Source organism: Entelurus aequoreus, linkage group LG26 (assembly GCF_033978785.1).
Source record: "Entelurus aequoreus isolate RoL-2023_Sb linkage group LG26, RoL_Eaeq_v1.1, whole genome shotgun sequence".
In the NCBI taxonomy this organism is placed as follows: Eukaryota; Metazoa; Chordata; class Actinopteri; order Syngnathiformes; family Syngnathidae; genus Entelurus; species Entelurus aequoreus.
The window spans coordinates 29,877,503-29,895,723 of NC_084756.1; the positions used below are offsets into that span (position 1 = coordinate 29,877,503).

At 40.1% G+C, this 18,221-nt stretch overlaps 2 protein-coding genes across 3 annotated transcripts in view; both read right to left on the minus strand.

Moving 5' to 3' along the window:
* Positions 1 to 18,221, minus strand: part of LOC133643496 (cadherin-22-like) — a 1,271,581-nt gene that overhangs the window by 603,154 nt on the left and 650,206 nt on the right. The window lies entirely within an intron of this gene.
* LOC133643327 (cadherin-22-like) overlaps positions 1 to 18,221 on the minus strand; it is a 106,740-nt gene that overhangs the window by 15,792 nt on the left and 72,727 nt on the right. The window contains exon 3 of the mRNA XM_062037816.1: positions 4,070 to 4,189. Coding sequence (XP_061893800.1) covers positions 4,070 to 4,189 — 120 coding nt within the window. The remainder of the gene's footprint in view (positions 1 to 4,069; positions 4,190 to 18,221) is intronic.

Genomic DNA, 18,221 nt, shown 5'->3' on the forward strand with positions numbered 1-18,221 from the left:
ACGTATAAGTCAGGACTTTGGGAACGCCATTCTAAAACCTTATTTCTAGCCTGATTTAGCCATTCCTTTACCACTTTTGACGTGTTTGGGGTCATTGTCCTGTTGGAACACCCAACTGCGCCCAAGACCCAACCTCCGGATTGATGATTTTAGGTTGTCCTGAAGAATTTGGAGGTAATCCTCCTTTTTCATTGTCCCATTTACTCTCTGTAAAGCACCAGTTCCATTGGCAGCAAAACAGGCCCAGAGCATAATACTACCACCACCATGCTTGACGGTAGGTTGACGGCAGAGAAGCCAAAAGGTGTCGTCAATCATAATCACTCACATGAAGTTAAGAGGCCATGCCATGAAGCTAGTTTGATTTGATTGCAACTTTTCTACATCACCAAAATTGATAATGTACAAACCCCGTTTCCATAAAAAATTGTGTTAGATGTAAATATAAACGGAATACAATGATTTGCAAATCATTTTCAACCCATATTCATTTGAATGCACTACAAAGACAAGATATTTGATGTTCAAACTCATAAACTGTATTCATTTTTTGCAAATAATAATTAACTTAGAATTTCATGGCTGCAACACGTGCCAAAGTAGTTGGGAAAGGGCATGTTCACCACTGTGTTACATGGCCTTTCCTTTTAACAACACTCAGTAAAGGTTTGGGAACCGAGGAGACACATTTTTGAAGCTTCTCAGGTGGAATTATTTCCCATTCTTGCTTGATGTACAGCTTAAGTTGTTCAACAGTCCGGGGTTTAGTTACTGGCAGTGGGTTTCTGAAGTGTTCCTGAGCCCATGTGGTGATATCCTTTACACACTGATGTCGCTTGTTGATGCAGTACAGCCTGAGGGATCGAAGGTCACGGGCTTAGCTGCTTACGTGCAGTGATTTCTCCAGATTCTCGGAACCCTTTGATGATATTACGGAGCGTAGATGGTGAAATCCCTAAATTCCTTGCAATAGCTGGTTGAGAAAGGTTTTTCTTAAACTGTTCAACAATTTGCTCACGCATTTGTTGACAAAGTGGTGACCCTCGCCCCATCCTTGTTTGTGAATGACTGAGCATTTCATGGAATCTACTTTTATACCCAATCATGGCACCCACCTGTTCCCAATTAGCCTGTTCACCTGTGGGATGTTCCAAATAAGTGTTTGATGAGCATTCCTCAACTTTATCAGTATTTATTGCCACCTTTCCCAACTTCTTTGTCACGTGTTGCTGGCAGCAAATTCTAAAGTTAATGATTATTTGCAACAAAAAAAAAGTTTATCAGTTTGAACATCAAATATGTTGTCTTTGTAGCATATTCAACTGAATATGGCTTGAAAATGATTTGCAAATCATTGTATTCCGTTTATATTTACATCTAACACCATTTCCCAACTCATATGGAAACAGGGTTTGTATGTTGCTGTATGTATACTGTCGACACAGCATATTTGGTCACATAATAAATTCATAAAAGAACCAAACTTCATGAATGTTTTTTGTGACCAACAAGTATTTGCTCCAATCACTCTATCACAAACAAATAAGAGTTGTAGAAATTATTGGAATCTCAAGACAGCCATGACATTATGTTCTTTACTAGTGTATGTAAACTTTTGCCCACGACTCTATGTACCGATTACTCAAAAACAAATTGATATTGTTTTGCTTAATGACTGCCAGGTTAATTTTCAGGAGCCAAAAATAAAGGAAGATAACTTGTTAGCAACGACTAACAAGCTGTTACGACACTGAGATGCATCCAATTTAATACGACACTACAAGTGTTTGACAATACGTGGACTATGGGTTGTTTGTTTTCCCGAGTTGCAAGTAAAGCTGGATCGGACATGGCTTGGAGGTGAGTACATATTTATTTAAACACTAACAAAAGGAACAAACGAAAAGCGCGCACAAGGGCGGAAGTACAAAATTGGCTATGAACAAAATTAACACATAAACGGACTAAGGACATGAAACTAAATTTACTTGGTCAAGCATGGAAAGATCATAGAACTATGGCATGGACGCGTAATCATGGAGGTAACAGAGTTAATGTCACCAGCCTGACTTCCTGGAAACTATCGGTTTAAATAATACAGACATGATTGACAACAGGTGCGCGAGTGCAAAACGTGAAACAGGTGAAACTAATGGGTTGCTATGGCAAGAAAACAAACAAGAGTGCACAAAGAGTCCAAAAACCAAAGCGAACATAACCAAAACAAAACATGATCACACAGACATGACAGTGTTATTTCTAACTCTATACTAACAGTTTCTAACTCTACACCAGGAGTCACCAAGCTTTTTGAAACCAAGAGCTACTTCGTGGGTACTGATTAATGCGAAGGGCTACCAGTTTGATACACACTTAAATAAATTGCCAGAAATAGCCAATTTGCTCAATTTACCTTTAACTCTACGTTATTATTAATAATTAATGATATTTACACTTAATTGAACGGTTTAAAAGAGGAGAAAACACAAAAAAAATGACAATTAAATTTTGAAACATAGTTTATCTTCAATTTCGACTCTTTAAAATTCAAAATTAAACCGAAAAAAAGAAGAGAAAAACTTAAAAAAATAATTTATGGAACATCATTAGTAATTTTTCCTGATTAAGATTCATTTTAGAATTTTGATGACATGTTTTAAATAGGTTAAAATCCAATCTACACTTTGTTAGAATATATAACAAATTGGACCAAGCTATATTTCTAACAAAGACAAATCATTATTTCTTCTACATTTTCCAGAAGAAACATTTTAAAAGAAATTCAAAAGACTTTGAAATAACATTTACATTTGATTCTACAGATTTTCTAGATTTGCCAGAATATTTTTTTTTAAATTTTAATCATAATAAGTTTGACGAAATATTTCACAAATATTCTTCGTCAAAAAAACAGAAGCTAAAATGAAAAATTAAATTAAAATGTTTTTATTATTCTTTACAATAAAATAAAAAAATACTTGAACAATGATTTAAATTGTCAGGAAAGAAGAGGAAGGAATTTAAAAGGTAAAAAGGTATATGTGTTTAAAAATCCTAAAATCATTTTTAAGGTTGTATTTTTTCCTGTAAAATTGTCTTCCTGAAAGTTATAAGAAGCAAAGTAAAAAAATTAATGAATTTATTTAAACAAGTGAAGACCAAGTCTTTAAAATATTTTCTTGGATTTTCAAATTCTATTTGAGTTTTGTCTCTCTTAGAATTAAAAATGTCGGGCAAAGCGAGACCAGCTTGGTAGTAAATAAATAAAATTTAAAAAATAGAGGCAGCTCACAGGTAAGTGCTGCTATTTGAGCTATTTTTAGAACAGGCCGGCGGGCTACTCATCTGGTCCTTACGGGCTACCTGGTGCCCGCGGGCACCGCGTTGGTGACCCCTGCTCTACACTAACAGTTTAACACAGAAGCATGCTTTATTTTTTCTAAAGGCTGTAATCTGCTGTTCTATTTGCTGTCAGTGTGACTCATGAGGACATAAACAAGGCGGCTCGCGCATATGTTCATGCTCGTCCTCCGTTTTCACTCCTGCCTACAAGGCTTTACCGTGCTGCCAATGAAATGCAGAGCCGGTCGGGTGTAGAGGACTGAGGCCGTCATGCTAGGAGCTAGAGCGAACCATACAGTTCTGCAGCGTGGTCCCATCAAAGCAGAGCCATTTATCATCCAAAGGCTCAGGTAGGCCAAAGCCAAACGATGGAGACGGAAAAGAGAATCATTAAAACTTTAGTGCTTTTCCCTAAGGAAGGACGGCTGCACTCTCTGGCAACCACCAACCAACTTTGGCTCGAAGATTTAGGTTGCATTTGTGTGCTCCCATGATGCTTTGCTCTCACCTTTTAAAAGCCTTCAGGGCATACAATCGACTATTCCAGCTTGTTTGCTCAAATGAATAAAAGTCATTGGTTGAAACTTGATAGGATCGCTTGTTTTGGTCGATTGCTTTTTATGTTTTTTTGCTACAAACGGGTATTGGTTGAGGGAATTGTGGCCTCGACGATTGGAATTGGTTGAGGTAAAGCTGGTAAACGGGAGAATATCAGGGTTTTACTTACCAGTGTGTCTGTCCACGGTGAAGAACTTCTCTTCTTCCGGGACGCTGTAGACCACTCTGGCACTGCTGCCGTACGACGGGTCGTCAGCGTCTGACGCAGTAATCTTCAGAACGGACGTTCCTGTTGATGACATGTTAGGATAATCAGTTTTACCTGGAAAAAAACGGACAAGGTTGTGGAATAATTATAATAATAATAAATTATATTTGTAAAAGCACTTTCCGTTGAACAAACAACCTCAAAGTGCAACAGTGCATTTAAAAAACGACAACGCCAGAACCACAAATAGCTGTCCTCAACGAGTAAAATAAATAGTAAAATAAAATAAAAACTAGAACAGCCTAATAGCTAGAACTAGCACACATACACTACCGTTGAAAAGTTTGGGGTCACATTGAAATGTCCTTATTTTTGAAGGAAAAGCACTGTACTTTTCAATGAAGATAACTCTAAACTAGTCTTAACTTTAAAGCAATACACTCTATACCAGGGGTCACCAACGCGGTGCCCGCGGGCACCAGGTAGCCCGTAAGGACCAGATGAGTAGCCCGCCAGCCTGTTCTAAAAATAGCTCAAATAGCAGCACTTACCTGTGAGCTGCCTCTATTTTTTTAAATTTTATTTATTTACTAGCAAGCTGGTCTCGCTTTGCCCGACATTTTTAATTCTAAGAGAGACAAAACTCAAATAGAATTTGAAAATCCAAGAAAATATTTTAAAGACTTGGTCTTCACTTGTTTAAATAAATTCATTAATTTTTTTACTTTGCTTCTTATAACTTTCAGAAAGACAATTTTAGAAGAAAAAATACAACCTTAAAAATGATTTTAGGATTTTTAAACACATATACCTTTTTACCTTTTAAATTCCTTCCTCTTCTTTCCTGACAATTTAAATCAATGTTCAAGTATTTTTTTATTTTTTTATTGTAAAGAATAATAAAACCGTTTTAATTAAATTCTTCATTTTAGCTTCTGTTTTTTCGACGAAGAATATTTGTGAAATATTTCTTCAAACTTATTATGATTAAAATTCAAAAAAAAATATTCTGGCAAATGTAGAAACATCTGTAGAATCAAATTTAAATCTTATTTCAAAGTCTTTTGAATTTCTTTTAAACTGTTTGTTCTGGAAAATCTAGAAGAAATAATGATTTGTCTTTGTTAGAAATATAGCTTGGTCCAATTTGTTATATATTCTAACAAAGTGTAGATTGGATTTTAACCAATTTAAAACATCTCATCAAAATTCTAAAATTAATCTTAATCAGGAAAAATTACTAATGATGTTCCATAAATTATTTTTTTTAAAGTTTTTCTCTTCTTTTTTTCGGTTGAATTTTGGATTTTAAAGAGTCGAAATTGAAGATAAACTATGTTTCGAAATTTAATTGTCATTTTTTTCGTGTTTTCTCCTCTTTTAAACCGTTCAATTAAGTGTACATATAATTAATTATTAACAATAACATAGAGTTAAAGGTAAATTGAGCAAATTGGCTATTTCTGGCAATTTATTTAAGTGTGTATCAAACTGGTAGCCCTTCGCATTAATCAGTACCCAAGAAGTAGCTCTTGGTTTCAAAAAGGTTGGTGACCCCTGCTCTATACATTGCTAATGTGGTAAATGACTATTCTAGCTGCAAATGTCTGGTTTTTGGTGCAATATCTACATAGGTGTATAGAGGCCCATTTCCAGCAACTATCACTCCAGTGTTCTAATGGTACAATGTGTTTGCTCATTGGCTCAGAAGGCTAATTGATGATTAGAAAACCCTTGTGCAATCATGTTCACACATCTGAAAACAGTTGAGCTCGTTACAGAAGCTACAAAACTGACCTTCCTTTGAGCAGATTGAGTTTCTGGAGCATCACATTTGTGGGGTCAATTAAACGCTCAAAATGGCCAGAAAAAGAGAACTTTCATCTGAAACTCGACAGTCTATTCTTGTTCTTAGAAATGAAGGCTATTCCACTAAATTGTTTGGGTGACCCCAAACTTTTGAACGGTAGTGTACATAATGCTAGATTTTGGATAAATCACTAGTCTGGTACTCTGACATTTGAGATTTTGTGTCTTACCATGAAGGCACTTCGTAGGTTAGACCAATCTTAATCTTAATCCACTTTTATCGGAATAACCGTACGGAGATTACGCCATGTTAACGTGATGTTTAAGGCTACGCGGCGTGTTTCATCTCCACGCAAAGACATTTTCTGGTGATGATGATTACTAAAATGATTCCCTCAGCGCGCCGACGCTCCAAGTTGTTTTGGCTCTCATCAGAGCAGACAGGATGAAAGGGAACATAAAGTCAATATTATCTTCAAAGACCCACCAGAACTACTACTGCAAACAATTACAGCTGATTACTGGCACTCCGACGAGGAGAAATGGCACAGGAAGAGAATAATTGTAGTGGTATTACTTTAAAAAATATATATATACTTTTTAATGGCACGTTACCACGTTTAATCACACATTTTAGTCAAGGCGAGAAATCTCAAGGCTGTGCGATGGAGGCATGTGGTCATGTTTGTTTTAAAAATAAACCGGGAAAAAAAAAACATAAGGCTTCTTCAAGGACAAGGGGTCGGTCTCCGGTCTCTATCAAGGTGGCCGACTAATTACTGACAGCTGGTGTTGTCCACCTTAAAGGTCACCGCTGTGTCCATCCTTTCAGAGCCCTGTCACGCCGCGGCTCAGCCACATAATGGCCGTATGCTAATGTTGCTAATTAGCGTCAAGTGTCAGCGCGCCGTTCACTTCCCGTCAACCACTGGAGCGCCCAAGGGGGGACTCGACGGTGCTGAGGATGAGGTGGAAAGATCTAGAGCCGCTGGTTTTTTTTTACTTTTGTGTACACTGCAAAAAAAATACAAAAATGAAGGGTATTTTATTTGAACTAAGCAACATTATCTGCCAATAGAATAAGAACATTTGGCTTGTCAAGACTTTCCAAAACAAGTAAAATTAGCTAACCTCAATGAACCCAAAATGTCCCACTAATAACAAGTGCACTTTTCTTGGTAAGAAAAAAAAAAAAGAGACCTTTTTGCTCAGTATGTTGAAAAATATTCTTAAATTAAGTACAAACCCCGTTTCCGTTTATCAACAACACCCAGAAGCCGACGGCGTTTCTGGGTGTTGTTGATAAACGGTTTTCGCCTTGCATAAGAGAGTTTTAACTTGCACTTACAGATGTAGCGACCAACTGTAGTTACTGACAGTGGGTTTCTGAAGTGTTCCTGAGCCCATGTGGTGATATCCTTTACACACTGATGTCGCTTGTTGATGCAGTGCAGCCAGAGGGATGGAAGGTCACGGGCTTAGCTGCTTACATGCAGTGATTTCTCCAGATTCTCTGAACCCTTTGATGATATTACGGACCGTAGATGGTGAAATCCCTCAATTCCTTGCAATAGCTGGTTGAGAAAGGTTTTTCTTAAACTGTTCAAACAATTTGCTCACGCATTTGTTGACAAAGTGGCGACCCTCGCCCCATCCTTGTTTGTGAATGATTGAGCATTTCATGGAATCTACTTTTATACCCAATCATGGCACCCACCTGTTCCCAATTTGCCTGTTCACCTGTGGGATGTTCCAAATAAGTGTTTGATGAGCATTCCCAGGGCCGGCCCGTGGCATAGGCCGTATAGGCAAATGCTAAGGGCGCCATCCATCAGGGGGCGCCACGCCAGTGCCACAAATGTTGGAGAAAAAAAAGAGAAAAAAAGTTGGTACTATTATTTCTAAATACAAAAAATAATCCCACGTTAATTAAAATGCAAAGTAAAGCCTATTTAATAGAAATATTATTTGTTACAACATTACACCCCCCCCCCCCCCCCCCATCCCCCCGCACGGTGCGCCCCCTCCCTTCCTGTATCATGACTGTTACCACGTCAAAAAATGAACACAAAATGTCAAAACGGCCAAAACTGTCAGGTGCCCAGGGAAGAAAAAAGTGGAGGCCTAAATGTATATTTTTTATACATATATAGTATTGGTTTTTGAAATAAAAAATATCAAAATGGCCCCCGCTTGCTTTGATTTGTCAGTGTGCGGCCCTCAGTGGAAAAAGTTTGGACACCCCTGCCTTAAGAGAAAGCGACTGCAGCTATTTCGGGTAACAGCACTTCTCAGACGTCAAGAGAACTTTCCAATGTCCAGGTCAGCTGTGATTCTACTTAGTGAAAAACTTTGTCCATTTGTCGAAGGAGAGTCAACGAGAATGCGGGCTCCCGTGGATGTGATAAAAAAGGTAGCGTGTGCTTTGCGGACTGGACACTGGCCGAGAGTTGGTGGGTGGCCGAGGGTGGAGTCGGCTCTCTTGGTTGCTTTGTTGGGTCTGCTCCTGTTTCTGGCCCCAGCAGACGACGGCGTGGAACACCACAGAGGCCACCACAGTTTTTTTTTTTTTACTATTGTGGCTGTGTGTAGAAGTGGCTGGTTACATCAGCTCTGCTCATTTAATGTCTTTAAAGGCCTACTGAAAGCCACTACTACCGACCACGCAGTCTGATAGTTTATATATCAATGATGAAATCTTAACATTGCAACACATGCCAATACGGCCGGGTTAGATTAGTAAAGTGCAATTTTAAATTTCCCGCAAACTATTCTGCTGAAAACGTCTCGGTATGATGACGTTTGCGCGTGACGTCACGGATTGTGCGGACATATTGGGACAGCATTGTGGCCAGCTATTAAGTCGTCTGTTTTCATCGCAAAATTCCACAGTATTCTGGACATCTGTGTTGGTGAATCTTTTGCAATTTGTTTAATGAACAATGGAGACAGCAAAGAAGAAAGCTGTAGGTGGGAAGCGGTGTATTAGCGGCCGGCTGCAGCAACACAACCAGGAGGACTTTGAGTTGGATAGCAGACGCGCTACCGTGAGTACGCAGCTGAGGCTTCCAAACATTTGATCGCTTGCCCGTACGTGCGTGCCGCTATGTGCATGTCATGGGAAATATATGTGCTGTATGAACTTTACGGAGGTGAACGGTACTTTGGGCTGTGGGATTGAGTGTGTTGTGCGGGTGTTTGAGTTGTATTGGTGGGTTATATGGACGGGAGGGGGGAGGTGTTTGTTATGCGGGATTAATTTGTGGCATATTAAATATAAGCCTGGTTGTGTTGTGGCTAATAGAGTATATATATGTCTTGTGTTTATTTACTGTTGTAGTCATTCCCAGCTGAATATCAGGTCCCACCCGCCTCTCACAGCTTCTTCCCTATCTGAATCGCTTCCACTGCTCTCTAATCCTTCACTCTCACTTTCCTCATCCACAAATCTTTCATCCTCGCTCAAATTAATGGGGCAATCGTCGCTTTCTCGGTCCGAATCGCTCTCGCTGCTGGTGGCCATGATTATAAACAATGTGCAGATGTGAGGAGCTCCACAACCTGTGACGTCACGCTACTTCCGGTACAGGCAAGGCTTTTTTTTTATCAGCGACCAAAAGTTGCGAACTTTATCGTCGATGTTCTCTACTAAATCCTTTCAGCAAAAATATGGCGAAATGATCAAGTATGACACATAGAATGGACCTGCTATCCCTGTTTAAATAAGACAATTTCATTTCAGTAGGCCTTTAATGTCAGTTGTGATCTTTGATGTTTCCCTCTTACACACATGTTTATGTGTGCTATGGCTATGAGGTTTTTTTCCCCCTTGGCTTCAGTCTGGACCCCCTCTCTAGAGCCCCAGGCTTAGACTGAATATTTGTTTTCCCACTCTTTGTCTGCTCTTGAATGGGATTGTGCCTGCTTGGCACTCAGCATCAAGGGTTGGAATTGGGGGTTAAATCACCAAAAATGATTCCCGGGCGTGGCTACGCTGCTGCCCACTGCTCCCCTCACCTCCCAGGGGGTGATCAAGGGGATGGGTCAAATGCAGAGGACAAATTTCACCACACCTAATGTGTGTGTGACAATCATTGGTACTTTAACTTTTTTAACTCTAAAATCTTAAATTCCCCTCCGGGATTATTCAAGTATTTCTGATTCTGAATCTGAAATGACTTCAATTAAGATTTCAAAACAAATGACCGAACAAAATGCATGATTTCAGTGATAAATGAGCCAGAGGGTACATAGAGATAGAGCATGATCATTGCTTGTTGTGCAGTCTGTGTACATACGGTATGTAGACCACAAAACAAGGTAATAAGGACATAGTGGATCCCAGTTGGAGGGCTGCAAAGACACAAGTCTTGTCATATTGAACACGTCGGGATGTAGACGGATGGATAATTGTGTTGTTTTGGTTCGAGCGTTATTGGCAACACACTTTGCAGAGTTTGTTCATTCTGCCCACCTCGCTGGCTCGACTACAGGGAGTCCAATAAAAGCATATCCATCCTCAGGATTACCCTGTTATCTTAATTTTCCCCAGGTAACAATCACTTTGAAGCTGCTTTTCTGGCTACAGGCTAGCGCTGTCAGATGGCTTGGAAGAACTATATAAATGCAAATTATGCTTTATTATGTTTATATAAAAAGAAGAAGAAGAAAAAAATCAGACACTAGACAGCAGGTTTGGGACCTGGGTTCTTATTAAAGCTTGAGCTCCCATTCTTTTATTTTTAGTGGGGGGAGTATATTGTACATACTCAGAGGCAACTTTCCCTCGACAGGTGCACGCCTGCACATAACTATTTATTCTGTAGGATTTTGCAATGCAACTCTGTGATTGACAAGCGGCCACAACAGATGAAAGAATGTCCGTCGACACTGTTTAATTATTGTAACGTCCGCCGAGACACTTTAAAGAGGACAAAAATTCCATCAATCCCTTTATTGAGCAAAACTGTTCATATTCGGCCGTAAACATGAGTAAAAACCTTTTATCTAGAAAAACTGGTCATTTGCCGTACAAACCAGGCTTGAATCAACTCTTTGTCGTCTGTCATATCAACAGCAGCCACTCACGTTCTCTCACCTGCACTACAGAAAAAAACACTCATGGCACTTACTGATGCGTTTAAGGCCACACAAAGTGTAAATGCCAGGTCCTTAATATGACTCCTCAATCTGATGTGTGCTTATTCTACTATCATGTATTAAGAATGTTAATTTATGGATACTTATCATGTAAAGCTGTTATTAGATTACAGAAATGATAATAAAAAGATATACCGTATTTTTGGGGCAATAGGGCGCACCGCCGATGAATGATCTATTTCTGATCTTTTTTCATATATAAGGCGCACCGGATTATAGGGTGCGTTAAAGGAATCATATTATAATTTTTTTTCCAAATGGAAAACACTTCCTTGTGGTCTACATCAGTGGTCCCCAACCTTTTTGTACTTGCGGACCGGTCAACGCTTGAAAATGTGTCCCACGGACCGGGGGTGGGGGGGGTGGGGGGGTAGTAAAAAAAAAATATATATATATATTTTTTTGTCATAAAGAAATACAATCATGTGTGCTTACGGACTGTATCCCTGCAGACTGTATTGATTTATATTGATATATAATGTATATATTGTATTTTTTATGTTGATTTAATTTTAAAAAAAAAATATATATATATATATATATATATATATATATATATATATATATATATATATATATATATATATATATATATATATTTTTTTTTTTTTTTTTAATTTTTTTTTTTTAATTTTTTAATTTTATTTTTTTTTTTTTAAATTTTTTTTATTTTATTTATTTATTTTTTAAAATTGTTTTTATTTTTTTTAAAAAATGTATTTCTTTTTTTTTATTTCTTGTGCGGCCGCGGCCCAGTACAATCGGTCCACGGACCGGTACCGGGCTGTGGCCCGGTGGTTCGGGACCACTGGTCTACATAACATGCAGACCACAAGGAAAGACCACCACCTTTGAGACACTTGTGATTTAGGGCTATATAAATAAACATTGATTGATTGATTGATTGATGTAATGGTGGTTCTTTGGTCAAAATGTTGCATAAATTATGTTTTACAGATCCTCTTCAAGCTGCTTTCTGACAGTCGCTTCCGGATGCGCCGTTTTGTGGGCGGTCTTATTTACGTGGCTCACCTTCGGCAGAGTTTTCTCCCCGTCATCTTTGTTGTACCGGTGGAAGAAGTGTCAAAAGAGGGAGCTAACTGTTTTAATGACATTCAGACTTTACTTAAATCAATAACGGAGCAGCCTCTCCTCATCCGTAAACAACAACACCGGAGCTGTGTCCCGTGAAAAGGCGTCCGACCGGAACGCTAATAACTAAAGTTCCTTGGGTGAATAATGTGAACTCACTACACCGGTATGTTTTAGCGCTTTCATGGCGAGCTTACTGACAGATATAAGTAAGAACTTTACGCTACTTTATATTAGAAATGGCAACAGCGGAGGATGAATGGCACATAACAAGGAGATAGAGAACAAGAAGAAGTTTATCGACTACGGTCTCGCCACGGACTACAAAGGGGGACGCGCACAATTTTTCAGGATTGATGCAGATCCCTAATACAGATCAGCAGGTACAAGAAGGTAAGAAAAGGTTTTTTTTCCATAATATTGCGAAACAAAACACCAGATAGTCTACATGTGCTTTGTGGACTTGGAGAAGGCATTCGACCGTGTCCCCCGGGAAGTCCTGTGGGGAGTGCTCAGAGAGTATGGGGTATCGGACTGTGATTGTGGCGGTCCGCTCCCTGTATGATCAGTGCCAGAGCTTGGTCCGCATTGCCGGCAGTAAGTCGGACCCGTTTCCAGTGAGGGTTGGACTCCGCCAAGGCTGCCCTTTGTCACCGATTCTATTCATAACTTTTATGGACAGAATTTCTAGGCGCAGTCAAGGCGTTGAGGGGATCCGGTTTGGTGGCTGCAGGATTAAGTCTTTGCTTTTTGCAGATGATGTGGTCCTGATGGCTTCAACTGGCCAGGATCTTCAGCTTTCAGTGGACCGGTTTGCAGCCGAGTGTGAAGCGACTGGGATGAGAATCAGCACCTCCAAGTCCGAGTCCATGGATCTCGCCCGGGAAAGGGTGGAGTGCCATCTCCAAGTTGGGGAGTAGATCTTGCCCCAAGTGGAGGAGTTCAAGTCTTGCTCACGAGTGAGGGAAGAGTGGATCGATCGTGAGATCGACAGGCGGATCGGTGCGGCGTCTTCAGTAATGCGGATGGTGTATCGATCCGTTGTGGTGAAGAAGAAGCTGAGCTGGAAGGCAAAGCTCTCAATTTACCGGTCTATCTACGTTCCCATCCTCACCTATGGTCATGAGCTTTGGGTTATGACCGAAAGGACAAGATCACGGGTACAAGCGGCCGAAATGAGTTTCCTCCGCCGGGTGGCGGGTCTTTCACTTAGAGATAGGGTGAGAAGCTCTGTCCTCCGGGAGGAGCTCAAAGTAAAGCCGCTGCTCCTCCACATCGAGAGGAGCCAGATGAGGTGGTTCGGGCATCTGCTCAGGATGCCACCCAAACGCCTCCCGGCAGGAGGCCTTACAGAAGACCCAGGACACATTGGGAAGACTATGTCTCCCCTTGCTGGCCTGGGAACGCCTCGGGATCCCCCGGGAGGAGCGGGACTAAGTGGCTGGGGAGAGAGAAGTCTGGGCTTCCCTGCTTAGGCTGCTGCCCCCGCGACCCGACCTCGGATAAGCGGAAGAAAATGGATGGATGGAAAAAAACAGATAGTATATCTTACCTTATACACACACACCATAATAATATTCATATGTTGAAGCACATCAAACGGTGCAGCCTACACGTATCTCTTATGTTTGACTGCCATCTGGTCACACTTATCATTACACCATCTACCAGATAGAATTGCTTCGAGGTGGGTAAGCTCAACCAAACAAATTTCTTACATTAGGTGCACCGGGTTATAAGGCGCACTGTCGAGTTTTGAGAAAAAAAAAAAGATTTTAAGTGTGCCTTATAGTCCGGAAAATACCGTATTTCACAGACAGAAAGTTACCAGAATGTATATTTCATCCCATGTTTACATCTCATTGTGCAACATGTGAATGTTTTAAAAGGAACTGAATCTCTGAAAGGGGTACAAATTATTTCCTAAGTAAGACCGCCACCCAGCCATAGAATACTATAGTACATAGCTCGTGAAAAATCATGTTTTTTGTTATTTTCATTGTAAGTGGGCCTAATCACCTATATTAGAAAATAATCCCATGAAATGACTGTTGTCATTTGATTATGATAATGAAACACTTAACTTGTCAGGTTAAAGGCCTACTGAAATGCGATTTTCTTATTTAAACGGGTATAGCAGGTCCATTCTATGTGTCAAACTTGATCATTTCGCGATATTGCCATATTTTTGCTGAACGGATTTAGTAGAGAACATCGACGATAAAGTTTGCAACTTTCGGTCGCTGATAAAAAAGCCTTGCCTGTACCGGAAGTAGCGTGACGTCACAGGTTGTGGAGCTCCTAACATCTGCACATTGTTTACAATGATGGCCACCAGCAGCGAGAGCGATTCGGACCGAGAAAGCGACGATTTCCCCATTAATTTGAGCGAGGATGAAAGATTTGCGGATGAGGAAAGTGAGTGTGACGGACTAGAGGGCAGTGGAAGCGATTCAGATAGGAAAGATGCTGTGAGAGGCGGGTGGGACCTGATATTCAGCTGGGAATGACTAAAACAGTAAATAAACACAAAACATATATATACTCTATTAGCCACAACACAACCAGGCTTATATTTAATATGCCACAAATTAATCCCGCATAACAAACACCTCCCATGCACATAGCGGCACGCACGTACGGGCAACCGATCAAATGTTTGGAAGCCGCAGCTGCGTACTGCGTTACACATACGAATTAAACAAAATGCTTATGGCAACATTCTGGTTGCGTACTCACGGTACCGCGTCTGCGTATCCAACTCAAAGTCCTCCTGGTAAGAGTCTCTGTTGTCCCAGTTCTCCACAGGCCAATGGTAAAGCTTGACTGTCATCTTTCGGGAATGTAAACAATGAAACACCGGCTACGTGTTTGTGTTGCTGCAGCCTGCCACAATACACCGCTTCCCACCTACAGTTTTCTTCTTTGCTGTCTCCATTGTTCATTGAACAAATTGCAAAAGATTCACCAACACAGATGTCCAGAATACTGTGGAATTTTGCGATGAAAACAGACGACTTAATAGCTGGCCACAATGCTGTCCCAAAATGTCCTCTACAATCCGTGACGTCACGCGCAGGCGTCATCATACCGAGACGTTTTCAGCAGGATATTTCGGCGCGAAATTTAAAATTGCACTTTAGTAATCTTGGCATGTGTTGCAATGTTAAGATTTCCTCTTTGATATATAAACTATCAGACTGCGTGGTCGGTAGTAGTGGCTTTCAGTAGGCCTTTAAGGACAGGTGTGATGTTGGTATGGCCACAGTGAGAACGTCTGACGTCACCCACATGGGCTCCACTTGTAATCAGGGCGCTTAACACATCAAAAAATAGGAGGAAAACATCGCTTATAGGGTCTGCTGATATCATTGATGATGCAGATTGTACTACTCGGAAACGTCATCTAATAGTCTGCTATTTAGTGGAAGAGCATTTAATTGTTCTGTCACTGGGTAGATGAACAAAAACATATTGGCTGTAGGAAATAAATAATAATTACCGCAATTGGATCATTCCCGGCAGCACATATAATGATCTCTCACAGAAACACTAATGTGCTGCGTTCCAGTGGTTGGGAATCACTGTGAGATCACGATGTTAGACATGAGAGGATCTAATGGTATTAATTATCAATGTTGTTTTGCTCTTATCGGTTTGAATAAAAGTTTTCTCCAAAGAGCTGTCATTTTCTGGAGAAATGCATTCCACATAAACATCATACTTGCATATTGAAATTGGTTTTTTTCAGGATAGTTACTGCTTAGAATGTTGGAAGTATCATTTTTCTATACAGACTACTGTAATTAGTGTTGAATGGCAGTTTTTTTTTAATATGATATCATCACAGGCCTCGAATTTTTACTTTTTAAGTTGCCTTAAAGGAGGGCTCATAGGCAAATTGGAATGGCACCAGGGCAAACATTTTCTCTCGAGGCAGGGGCTCCAAAACATATATACAGTCGTGGTCAAAAGTTGACATACACTTGTAAAGAACATAATGTCATGGCTGTTTAGAATTTCCAATAATTTCTACAACTTGTATTTTTTGTGATAGAGTGATTGGAGCACATACTTGTTGGTCACAAACAAACATTCATGAAGTTTGGTTATTTTATGAATTTATTATGGGTCTACTGAATATGTGACCAAATCCGCAGGGTCAAAAGTATACATACATCAATGTTAATATTTGCTTACATGTCCCTTGGCAAGTTTCACTGCAATAAGGCACTTTTGGTAGCCATCCACAAGCTTCTGGTTGCATTTTTGACCACTCCTCTTGACAAAATTGGTGCAGTTCATCTAAATGTGTTGGTTTTCTGACATGGACTTGTTTCTTCAGCATTGTCCATACCTTTAAGTCAGAACTTTGGGAAGGCCATTCTAAAACCTAAATTCTAGCCTGATTTAGCCATTCTGTTACGATCGAGTCGCATGATGATGCGGGGTATGTTCTCCCAGGATGCAAAGGACGAACCCGTTGCAGGTAAGGACTTGATTTAATAGTAAAACAACACAAAACAGGTACAAAACAGAAAACAAACCGACTGGATAAGGTTCCGAGCGCACCGGAAGCTAAGGCTACAACTTAGCACAGACTAAGATCACTAGCAGGGGCTAGGAGACAAGCACAAGCTCACTTAACAGTCGCGTGACGCAAATAAAGAAGCCAGACCGACTGACTGGAAAAGGCCGGCTTAAATAATGTCAGTGATTGCAAACAGGTGCGCGTCCGGAACACAAGCGGCAGGTGAAAATAATAAGTAACTATGGAAACCAAACTCGGAGGTGCACAAACAGGAACTAAAGGAGTCCAAAACTAACAGAAAAACCAAAGTGACTCGAAAAACCCAGCGGATCACAACACATTCCTTTACTACTTTTGACGTGTGTTTGGGGTCATTGTCCTGTTGGAACACCCAACTGCGCCCAAGACCCAACCTGATGATTTTAGGTTGTCGTGAAGAATTTGGAGGTAATCCTCCTTTTTCATTGTCCCCATTTACTCTCTGTAAAGCACCAGTTCCATTGGCAGCAAAACAGACCCAGAGCATAATACTACCACCACTATGGACGGTAGACTTGGTGTTCCTGGGATTTTCTCCTCCAAACATGTTTTTGGGTATTGTGGCCAAACAGCTCAATTTTTGTTTCATCTAACATCACATGGACAAAGATAAGACCTTCTACAGGAAAGTTCTGTGGTCTAGGGGGCATGTGCCTGACCTAAATTCACCGAACACCTGACGTCCTTCCAGACCCTGATGCAACTAGTGTATCATTCGGAAAATCTCAGAACAACTCGGCTGCTCTCGTTGTTGGTTAACCTTTGACACACGTTTCCATGTTGTTTATACCGTTTAACTTCCATGAAAAGGATGGGGCGAGGGTCACCACTTTGCATACTTGCCAATCTTGAGACCTCCAATTCCGGGAGGTGGGGGGTGGGGTGGGGCGTGGTCGGGGGTGCGGCGGGGGCGGGGCCGGGTGCGTAGTTAAGAGGGGAGGAGTATATTTACAGCTAGAATTCACCAACTCAAGTATTTCATATATATTTCATATATATATATATATATATATATATATATATATATATATATATATATATATATATATATATATATATATATATATATATATATTTTATATATATATATATATATATATATATATATATATATATATATATATATATATATATATATATATATATACACTACCGTTCAAAAGTTTGGGGTCACCCAAACAATTTTGTGGAATAGCCTTAATTTCTAAGAACAAGAATAGAATGTCGAGTTTCAGATGAAAGTTCTCTTTTTCTGGCCATTTTGAGTGTTTAATTGAGACCCCACAAATGTGATGCTCCAGAAACTCAATCTGCTCAAAGGAAGGTCAGTTTTGTAGCTTCTGTAACGAGCTAAACTGCTTTCAGATGTGTGAACATGATTGCACAAGGGTTTTCTAATCATCAATTAGCCTTCTGAGCCAATGAGCAAACACATTGTACCATTAGAACACTGGAGTGATAGTTGCTGGAAATGGGCCTCTA